Source organism: Mytilus californianus, unplaced genomic scaffold, assembly GCF_021869535.1.
Source record: "Mytilus californianus isolate M0D057914Y unplaced genomic scaffold, xbMytCali1.0.p SCAF_3, whole genome shotgun sequence".
NCBI lineage: Eukaryota > Metazoa > Mollusca > Bivalvia > Mytilida > Mytilidae > Mytilus > Mytilus californianus.
In genome coordinates, this window is record NW_026262679.1 from 130,104,415 (window position 1) to 130,116,242 (window position 11,828).

The 11,828-nt window shown below is 30.1% G+C and overlaps 1 protein-coding gene across 2 annotated transcripts in view; it reads left to right on the top strand.

Annotated features, from left to right (window-relative positions):
- LOC127736227 (uncharacterized) overlaps positions 1–9,470 on the top strand; it is a 91,135-nt gene extending 81,665 nt beyond the window's left edge. Inside the window, exons 1-4 of one of the 2 annotated variants that reach the window (XR_007998873.1) lie at positions 2,960–3,038; positions 3,516–3,721; positions 4,084–4,236; positions 9,368–9,470. Coding sequence is in view for 1 of the 2 variants with exons in the window: in XM_052246815.1 (XP_052102775.1) it covers positions 9,368–9,375 (8 nt within the window). In the remaining variant the exon portion in view is untranslated. Of the gene's footprint in view, positions 1–2,959; positions 3,039–3,515; positions 3,722–4,083; positions 4,237–9,367 lie in introns of those variants that run through there. The other variant, XM_052246815.1, reaches the window with a different exon arrangement.
- The last annotated feature ends 2,358 nt before the right edge of the window (positions 9,471–11,828 follow it).

The following is an 11,828-nucleotide window of genomic DNA, read 5'->3' on the forward strand; positions in this document are numbered from 1 at the left end:
AATGTTTTGTACTCATAAAAATAGTTTTACTAATTATCTCATGATTGATTATTTTGTATAGTGAGTAGTACTTGTGTTTCTGTTTTGTTATCGAAAGTGTATTCTGGCAATGCAGACAAATGCGATGGTTCATAGGTGAATTACAAAAATTCATTTTTTAAAAGTGTATATATTTTATTTAATTATTAACTGTCAACCTCTATACATTGATGCATTAAAATAAAACTATACAACTGTCTAGTTTTAAAACATTTTATAAATATATTATTATACATTGTTCAAAAACTGCCTTTTGTTCAACTTTGTAGTTGTTTATTGGTGATTCTTTAAACCTAAAGATTTTTTTTTTATTTTATAACATACCCTTTTAATATGTCTTTACACTTCCTAAAACGTTTTTTATCAATTTAATTTTCAAGTTGCATAGCTGGTGTAGTAAAATTGCTACCTTTAATGTTATTGCACCAAATTTTATTCAGATATTTATAATTTTATTCTTTATCTGATTTATTCCAATCAGCCCCTATTCTCTCTCTCTCTCTCTCTCTCTCTCTCTCTCTCTCTCTCTCTCTCTCTCTCATATTTGGTCTTATATATAAATGAATTGTTTTTGTTGCGTTTTGTGAACTTTTGTCCATTTTCATAATCTATGTCCAAAGACAAAACTAGACCAATCCAAACTTACATTAAAATAAAACATAGGTAGCTTTATACACTAATGTATATATTTGTAAAATTTTCCCATGATGAATAATTTAAATTTAAATTGTAACCTTTTACATGAAAACTCTATCAAGGGCTGAAGGTAAATGATAGCATCACTAATGCTGTTTACAGGATGGAATTCAAATTATGCATTTGCAAATGTAATTTTAAACTGGCAGCATGATATAAGCCTTAATCAACGACGTAAGTATTTCCCAAGATGAGATACCAATTAAATACTCTGTAGTTTCCAGGATCGTCAGGATTCTTTTCTTAAAGATTCGAGTTATAATACATTTCAGTCAGATTTCAGAAAGATTTCCGGAATATTAAATGTTATAAAAAAGTATGCAATGCACAGGTTTCAATAACGTTTTATCGAAAGTTTATACTAGTACACGTTAAGAATATTGTCCTATCTGCCTCAGTTAAAAATTTTGATGTGCGAATCAAGTTTTTTTTTTTTCTGAAAAAACAGTTTTTTAATATCACTATGCTCGTCATTTACATCAAGTTGTCTGTGTTAATGTTATGTTCTTTATCACAATTTTCAAAGCTATTTGAATCGTAAGACTAGAAAAAATAAACAAATATAAATCACTTTCAAATAATGCTACCAACAATGCTTTACTCTGAGATGGAAATAAATTAGTATTTCTGAAACTCACGAAACAACTATTCAAACTTGTTTAAAGAGCAACATGTTAAGGAACTAGAGGCTTATATATATATATATATATATATATATATACCTATAGTCTATATATCTGACATATAAGACACTAGTATAGTCCTGATCAAATAGGTGAAATATATTTTGTCCTAAAAGATATTGGACTACATAACAAATATTATCATTATATTTGAAAATAATGCAAAAAACATCTTCCACATAGTACAAAACTAGGAGGTTTATCATAACTTATGTAAAATAAAAGGAAAACAACTAAAAAAAAAATAGTTTTACTTTCAAATCTTTTTAAACATTTCTTTTGTGTTTTGTTTTTTCTACTAAATTATAGTTTCGGATATGTTTATTTTATAAAGAAGAAGCGATAATATATATTACACGTATGACAATTCATTTTAGTCTGTGGCGCAAACTAACAAATATCATTGCAATCAAAAGATGCTGATTTTGATATCACTTGTTCTATTCTCATGATTATGGTGAAAAGTATGTTAAATATAGCTCAAGGATATCTATATATATCTTATGTTAATTATAGCTCAAGGATATCCAAATATATCTTATGTTAAATATAGCTCAAGGATATCCATATATATCTTATGTTTACAAAGTTCATTATGTTAAATTAATTCTGTCGACTTATATAGTCTTGGTTGTTTTGTTATGAGCATCCTCCATTATCTATTCATTAGAGAGAATTTGGATGGGTTCAATAAAATAGAGAATAATTGGCCAATACTACTGAAAATTGACCAAAACATAGAGAATAGATAATACAATAATTACCTTAAAAAATAAAAAATGCAAAAAAAATGAGGACCACATCCAGACTAATAATAACGCAGTGAACCGCATATAATTACATCATCAAATACACAAACAAGAATATGAGTCCACCTTAACCAATGCCCATAAGAAATTAACACATTTTCAAAGAATAATTAGCCGTTATATCCTTGCAATTTGACCATGTTATGCGTTTTGTACACAGTTCAAGTTGATGTGACCACAAGTTTATAGGTAATTATCTTAAACTAAAACTTTAACACGATTATGGCCGGCCCAACTTGGCCATTTCCGTATACTGAGGACCCGAACCTCAAGATGCTTCCATTCCAACAGTAAAACTATGAACGCATGCTTCTGGCTTTGGCCTCTTAAATCGAAATAAAGAACTTTAAATGTATTACCAATAAATATCTATTTGCTTGAATTGAACATTGTGGATAATTAATCTTCATATTTCGACTGTGAGTTTGATTATCCCTTCGGTAGTTTTCGCCTACCTTTTACTAGTGTTATGAAATTATTGATACGGTTATTTGTTTTAATATAAACTCATTAGTAAACTGAATGCATAATCATAAACCTGTTATTTATTAAAGACAGATGTGACCATAAAAAGACTTGACGTCTAGCGAGTGACATTGACCTTACTTTCATAACGGTAACCTTTACAACCTGTGATTGATTCAAATACATTTACGTAGATTGTTTGAGTGATATGGGTTTTCTTTTATTCCCCCGTTTAATAATATTTCCTTGTAACTAAATGATATAAAAGAGAAATGCTATCTCAGTGTTTTATATCAAATTTGGTCTAGTAGCCATTCAAGTACATCAAAGAAAGAAAAAAAAACATGTGAGTTGTTCATTATATCTATGTCTTTTAAATTTACCTGTTTTATTAACTTAACTTTTCAGCATGATTTGAATATAAATATGATCGAAAGAAAACATTTTTAATACTATGTGCGTTAAACCATTTTTTGTAAATATTTCATTCCAAATCTCAATCTGTATTTCAACAACGCATATATTAATGTTTTTACAACTAAAATGTTTTTTTATGCATTTTTCTCAACTTTTGTATTTTCAAAATAAGAAGAAGTTAAATATCCAAAGAATGCAATAGTCTGCGTCGGTTTTCGAATTAACAAATTTGACAACAGAATTTTTGATTGGTTTTGTCGCATCCTGTTATTTTCAATGCAGCTTTTTTATTATTATTTTGACATATTTTTACGTATTTTTTTTTCAAGAAATCTTTGACATCTTAAAAAGCCTCAATTTAGCATTATCATTTTGGTATAAAAATGTTGATGTATTTTTTTTACAGAAACATGAATACCTTAGCAATAGTTATCGTACTTGCTGTGATGGTTACTTTAGCCACTGCTCGCGGTTATGATAGTTACAATAGAAATCAAAGATCATGGGATTTGCAGGGCTCTAGAGGTCTGAATAATGGATGGAATAGTAGACATCTGACTGGAAGCTGGAACAGCGGACAGCTGATAGGGGGATTGAATAGCGGAGGCAGAAGTAAGATTTGATAAAAATATATATCTTTTTTTTATTAAACTTATTCAAAATAATATTCATTTTCCAAATGATGTATGTATACCAACAAAAGAATTCCAAATAACTGTCATTGTATAATTTACATTCATATGATCAACATTCCTGAAAAAAGTCCTTTTTTTACATTGTACGTTGTATCTGTTTACAAGAAAGTGTACACGTATAGTAGAGGAACTGTACTGATTCATATGCCTGGTCATAAGATTTAACCTCGTCAATTGTTTATATCTAACGTGTGATTTAAAGCACCAAATTATCGTTACATTTTAAACGAGGACAGAATAATAAAAGGCCAAAAATAATAATATTTATTATCTATATAGGATACAAAAGAGCAGCTACTGGATACGGGTCATTTGATCCATACAGAGGCAGTCATCTGGACAGTGGATTAGAACGGTTGAATACATGGGGAACTAATTCAAGAAGACGATCAAATTTAGGGTGGAGATCTAATTCAAGATGGAATCAACAAAGTAGGTTTCAAATCTGAACCATTTTAAATTCTAACGGCATCAATGATCTCCCATGCTGTCTAATTATGGTGAAAATATAACATGTTTATATGATATTTTATTTAAGACAGAGATCTATTACCGATTAGATCTTTATGATACAGGAACTTCACCCTTTGATCTTTCAAATTAACGGTTTTTAATTTGTTTTAAAGCTGTACATTTCATTTACTATTAAAATTATATCCTAATTAATACTGGTTCTCTGTAACAATTTAAACTCTTATATAGGGAGTGTGGCACGCATGGTCATGGATTTTCTTCAAACTTCACACACTTACTAGTCTTGATGAAACAAACAAAAAATTGCAAAATTTTGGTTGCTAAACATATCGGTTGCCATAGCAACCGATGACCAGTTTTACCTCTTCTGAATATCTATGATTTTTAAGCTGAAAAAGGCTATTTTCAACATAATTTTTCATAATAAATAATTAAGAGAATGAATATTGTTTTAAGATTTTATTTATTATATGCATTTTATTAATGTAATTTAATAACTGATATTTTCATATTCCATTTCAATCATAATCACATATACCCCCCTTTTTATGTGGTTTGCATTAGGTAAAAAATACCCTTTTGAGGTCATTTTTGAATGCTCACCATAATTGTTTGCGGACACCTGAGTTAAAGTCAACCATGAATTCATAAATATCATAGTCTTATCTTATCAATGATGTGAACAAGTAATGGGGAAGTATGTCTCAATATTTTGTTACCATGGATACAAAATGCTTAGTTTTCATTTTTTCAGAAAAATGTTTTTTTTTGAAAATTTTGAAAAAAAATGTTTTAAAATCTAATTCTGCAGTCAGAAAAAAATTAATAAATAAACAATATGTAGAAATTATTGTAATCATCAAAATTTTAAACATATTCATATATAACGGTATTATAGTTTTAACTGTGTTGCTATGGAAACAGTTTCATTTTGATACACAAGTTTAAAACAATTTTGAAAAAAGTTTCAGTTAGTTTCTTAAATGTGCACAAAAGTAGGAAAACTAAAACACTTATTAAGTTTCACTGTATACACACATGTGTATATATAAATGATTTTGCTAGTATAGTATTTCGATAATGGTGTTACCACTTCAAGGAAACAAACACAATTTCTCTATTCTGGATAAAAGTGCTGATTATAAAGAAATTTCAGTCTGTTTTCATGATCATGAAAAATATACAAGAAAAACAATTACTCAATCTAGAAAAAAACAAATAAAATCATTTAAAAAATTACATATTCAGTTGTACAATATTTGCCATTGAATGTGTTGCCATGGAAACAAGTAGTTCATTTGCAAAAATACGGATAAGTACTAATTTTTACAAATGCATTTTAATGAACTTCGATACATATAACAATGAATGTATACAGTTTTGCTTACATAAACAGGTTTTCTTGTATTTGAGAAATGTTAATAATATTCCAGGCATTATTAGTGATAGTGTTGCCATAGAAACAACAAATTACATGTATATGCATAAACTTGGAAAACGCTTGAAAATAGACTAGATCTCTCATACAAAAACTCTCTTCTGTAAGTTTTCAATTTAATGCAGTGTCAAAGAATGATGGTTTATACGTCAGTCCATCCACTAGTATTCAAATGCTGTAGTGAAGATTAAAGATAAAAGTGCCACTTGGTGTTTACAGTTTGGAATTTTAGCTACTAGCTCCTAACTATTTATACATAATATTAAGAAGATACAATCAGAACATTGACAGTTCAAGAAAGGCCAAGCTTAAAATTGTTTGTGGGAGGCACAGAAATAAATACTTATCACAAATGAAAATAATCAATAACGTTGGGGGGGGGGGGGGGGGGGAGGTAAGATTTTGTAAAAATGAAATGATCGATTAGTTATGGTTTGCTTTGTGTCCAGTGTCAAATATCTCATGCATATTTCAGAAGAGAACAAAATCAATAAATTTAATAGGAACATTGTTGGTCCAGTGCTAGTCTACTGACCCAAAATTAATTAACCTCTAAGTAAATGATAATTGACCATCTAACCTTTCTTTCTATAAAGGAAAAAATACCTGTATTATGAGCTGTTAATTTTTCTTATTCATTGTTAAACTCAATGTTGAAATGGCAAAGCATGTATAGCTATACGTTTTGAATATTATTGTATTATTGGATGACGAGTATCTACATGAAGATCATTTTTGAGGTGAAGTTGAAAAAAATAGACAATTTCAAAAAGGTTCGGCAATATGGGTAGGCTGGGATGAAGGCGGACAATTTGAAATATCACTGGAAATCGAGATCAATTGGACAAGGACAGAAATTTCAATAGGTCAACTTGGGTGCCCCTAAAAGAATTAACACAAGGGTTCTTTATCAAACAAAGGGCGTAACCAACAAGGGCGGGTACTGTCGGCCGTTGACCCGATGGTCCCTGCTATCCATCCAAAACATTTCCTGTTTGCCGTTCTGGCCGGGGAGGAATTTTCGAGATTTTCCATTCCCTACGAGGACCCGTGGAAAATCTGTCAGATGGTGGCTTCAGGTCTTAAAACGAGCAGTGGGGGGAAATATACCATCTGGACAATTGTCATATAAGGGGTCCCACTGACTGCCTAAAGTGAAGGCCCGCTACATTTATGCTTCAGTGATTCCATATGTAATCAACCAAATATTTCCAATAAATAAGGAGGGGACGGGCCCTCAGGGCCACTGGATCCGCCTATGGTAGCACTATCTTAACATTATTATTAGGCATTGGATTATTGAAATTTGAGAAAATAACAATTATCTTTATGGATTTTTAGCAGCAAATTAAAAAATATTGACCATAAATTATGATAACTCTTTACCGTGAAAGGGTAACTTTAAAAGAATTGTATACATGTACATATAATTTTATTTTCACCGAACATGCTGACAGCCCATTACAGAAAGATGTTTCTCAAAATTAGTAAATTGTCTTTCTTTTAACAAAAAAAATAGATTTTACTTTGAAACAGGACTCAATGTTTATAACATATAATACATGTGACTTTTTGTCCTTGACTTTATGTCTGTGACTTTCTGTCCTATATTCTGACTGTTATCATGACCAGGAAAAATGACTTTATATCTATTTATATGTAATAGGCTTTGCATCAAGTTTATAGAAACACTTAGATTGAACCATTAATTTTATCAAATAAGAAAATGTAAAATGCTTTTCAAACATATTAGCAAACGATAAATGTATTGACTTTCGAGAACATTTGGCATACCTCAAGTTAAGTCGTTGAATATGTTTACTTATATTTTATTAAAATATTTTAAACAACCAAGATATCGTGCATGCAGGGGCTCGGGCATACCTCAAGTAGTCCGCGAAATGTTTATTTTTTTTATGAAAATATTTAAAACTACCAAGATATCCTACACAAGGCTCGTGCATGCCTTAAGTTGTACGTGGAAATTATTATTTACTGTTATGAAAATATTAAAAAACAATTATATTGGATTTATCAACTTACATGTATTTTTGGCCTACTTCACACCTTTTATGTGTTACTTTATATTTGTGATCAAACGTGTCAAATTATAACCGGTAATATACAACATAATTTACAACACAGTAAAATACAATATACTACTCAATACCATAAAAAGTTTAAATAACCTGGTGCCCGTCACAGTAACCTAAACTGTTTTTCCCAGTTTTTTTTTATTATTTGATAAAGACTTTACCATTCAATCTTAATGGTTTTTTTTTATATAAATTTTTAGCAAATCCTATAAGATATAAATAAGTATTAGGTAGTACAACGATCAGGACACAGTCAACGTTGGTCAGGTCAAGTTTTTTTTTACCTAAAAACATATATTTTCCCCCTTTTTTTAATGATATAAAATAACACAGAAATTTTCATCGGTTAGGTCATTGCTGATGTTGGTCAGGTCATTGTCAACGTTAGAAGGGTCACGTTTTCGGATTTTTCGGAATTTTTTAATATTTTTTTCTATATTTTTTAATATAGTTATATATTAAATGATGAAATTTTATTATATTTCAAATTTAACATAAATCCTTTAAGAAATAAAAAAGTAATGAGCATTTTCATTTGGTCCTGTCATTGTCAGCGTTGGTCAGGTCACGTTTTATGAAGATTTAAAAGTTTTCTATATTTTTTCTTATATTTATGTATTAAATGGACTAAAGTTATAGCAATTCAAATTTGACAAAAATTTTAAGAAATAAAAAAGTTATTAGCATTTTCGTTTTGGTCCAGTCATTAGTGTAACCCGTCAAAGGGAGATAATTCGTATTGTGAGGAATATTGCACAATGACCAATTTTTAGAAATTAATTTCAGTTCTTTCTAGGTAGATTCCCCATAATTTTTTTTGATTTTTGATAAAAACAAGGCTGAAATTAATTGTTTTGGTGCTTCTTTTTAATAGATGTAGCCGCATAATTTCACAACACTACACCAAATATTGTATTTTTCTTAAAATTCCCAACTTTCTCCGCTGTTACCATGGTAACCAACCAATATATATATCGGTTGGCATTATTTTTCTGACTAGGCTAATAGGATATACATATCAGCCAATTTTCAGAAAGATCGGTGACTATGTGTGCCGAAAAAGTTTAAGTGGTTACAGAGAATGCATTTTAAATATTAAAAAGCTATCTAAAATTAAAAAACAAAATAAAGCAAAAACAACGGAACGAGTGAAAAAGAAACAATTATCATTTTCCTGTCTTGGTTCAGACATTTACCGAGGAAAAATGTAAAACAATTACATTTACTTAACCAAAAATCGAAAATAAAAGATATAACAAGAACTTACACTGATGACATAACCTTATCGTATTGTTATAATACGGAATTATGGTGTGTTGTTATAAAGGCTACAGTGAATAAAGAAATACGAAGATGTGGTATAATTGCCACGGAGACAAAAAAGTTTTTATTCCAATTTTTCTAACGTAGTTTATAATAGTTTTCACCAAAAAAATTATAATATGAAGACACTGTTCACCATTTAGAAAAGAAGCAGTGGTTGCATTAACATAATATATACATTATAAAAAAATCATTTAACCTTAAATAAATTGAAATTACTTTTGTTTTATAGGATATTAAGAAAAGACGAGGACACAAGGAGTACATCACAACATCTGTACATGACATCACTCATCCGTAGATTTTTACTTTTTCAAATAAAACTGTAAAGATTATATGCATTTGCTTATTTTTACATAGTACTGCAAATGCATTTGACACTAAATAACATACAGGTTGAGTAAACTATTGAACTAAGGTTATATAAACCTCTGGAAAAGGCACGCATAGACAGTTTTAAATAAATTTAAAAAAACGATTTTCTTGATTTACCTTCAACAGAAATGCTCATAACAAATCAAAAAGGAGAGCCTAGAATGTATAACTACCTTAAAACTTGAAGAGTTATATGATCAAACAGGGCCTGATATGAAAACTATGTCAACTTTTTCTGAGGGAATTTAGACCTCAGTTGTTGATACAATTATTAATTTATCAATTAGGAATTTATTAATACAAGTGTAACCACTGACACGATCTCGGAGCTGACGATACCCTTGCCGACTAAAGGTCTACCAGCAGTGGTATCGATCTAGGGCTATAAAAATGATAATAACAATTCATTATTACAATAAATGCGTTCATCCTGATATTGTTTCATCAGGAATACAATACCCAATTAACATGTTTAACACAACAAAATGTATCTTAAAACTATTTAAAATGAAAAAATTTAAGATGTTGTCAACTAGCAAAATAAAAACATAACAAATCCGCTATTCGGGGAATTGCCCTATTCTAATCTGTTAGAAGGTCAATTTCGTAGATCTCAATACTTTAAACGAGACTCGGGAAATATAAAAGAGAGAACCATAACTCATCAGTAGAAGAGAGCCCGATAAAATTATGGCAAAAACGAATTTGGAACTGACGAAAAAAACAGTCTACAATACATTTGATAAAAACTTAAGGTTGAGAAAGACAAAACCTAGCAAAACCATTCGTAAGCCTGTTCGTTCTGCCGTTGCCTGCTTTGAATTCGGAACTTATTCTACACACATTATTAGAATTTATTGAGTTTCAGAAATCTACTCCATAGAAAACACAAGTAATGGGCACCTCTACAGTTGTTTTTGACCAAAATGTATTTTGGGATTTTCCTTGGGGTTCGTGTTGCTCAATCTTTGGTTTTGTATGTTGTGTGTTATGTACTGTTGTTTGTCTCAAAACGATTTATGATTATTGCTTAAAACTTTACACACTTCTTAGTTATATTAATCTAAAGATCTGTATACTTTTTGGTGATGATTAAAAATTTTATTTTAGAGTTATTGATTTTTTTATAAAAAAGGGGGGTTTTCAAATGTCGCGCTGTATCTCAGAACCGATTTATGATTATTGCATAAAACCTCACACACAAGACGGCGGGCGTATCATGCGCTCGTGACGCAGCTGTTAATTTATTTCATGTGTTTCCGTGTCCAGAACCATTCCCCACCTTAAATAATTATGTATTTTCATCTTTTCTAAGCACATAATATTTCTACATTTAAGAATGTCAAATCTGGGACTATTCATACAGACATCATTTAAAAGTATATACCTATGAGGATGACCTACCAGATAAACTGTTATAAAACCTTCCACTGCCCCTCATTTGCCATCCTGCATCTACAGCAGCTGTTATGCTATCTTGGTCTTTACTACTGAAAGTCAAAATGTCAATTTCCATTACAGTACAATACTGACAAACTATATATATAAACATTTGAAGTTCTACAGGATAAATTGGTTGGTCAAAGATAGAAAACTCTATTCCTCAGCTTGGATATCACAGAACGTTATGTACATAGATTTTACAGTAATATTTCTGTATTAATTGAATGTCATATTTTGTTTGCTTAATTTCGTTGTATTGTTTGTTTGTCAATTGATGTTAGATCAATGTTTATGATTGAGTTTCAGATCAAGTTTGCTTTTTGTTTTGGTCGGCAGGTTTTTTGCAAAATTACGGCCTATGGAGTTTGAAAAGTCTTCAATATAACACTTTTTTGGACCTTTTTCTAAACCGCTTGAGTTATTGAGCTGAATTTTGGTATGCAGGTCTATCATGATGAGTTACCAATTAAGTGTAAGTTTCATTACGCCCAGCTGATTTTTGCTGAAATTACAGACGTTGGACTTTGAAAATTTCACGAAAATAACAACTTTCCAGACTTTTTTTCTAAATGGCTTGAGATATTAAGCTGATTTTAGGTAAGTGAGTCTACTATGATGAGTTACAAATTAAGATAATGTTTTGTTCCGGTCGGCTGATTTTTGACAAAATAACCAGCTTTCTAGTAATTAATACTTTTCTGGACTTTTTTTCAATACTGCTTGTTCTGATTTTTGGTATGCAAGTCCACCATGATGAGTTACAGACCAAGTAAATGTTTTGTTGCGCTCCACTGAGTTTGAATATGAGGTTTTCAATGCTCAACTTTCCCATTTACCACAGTTAAAATGTCCCGGACATGGAATTGGTCTTGTTT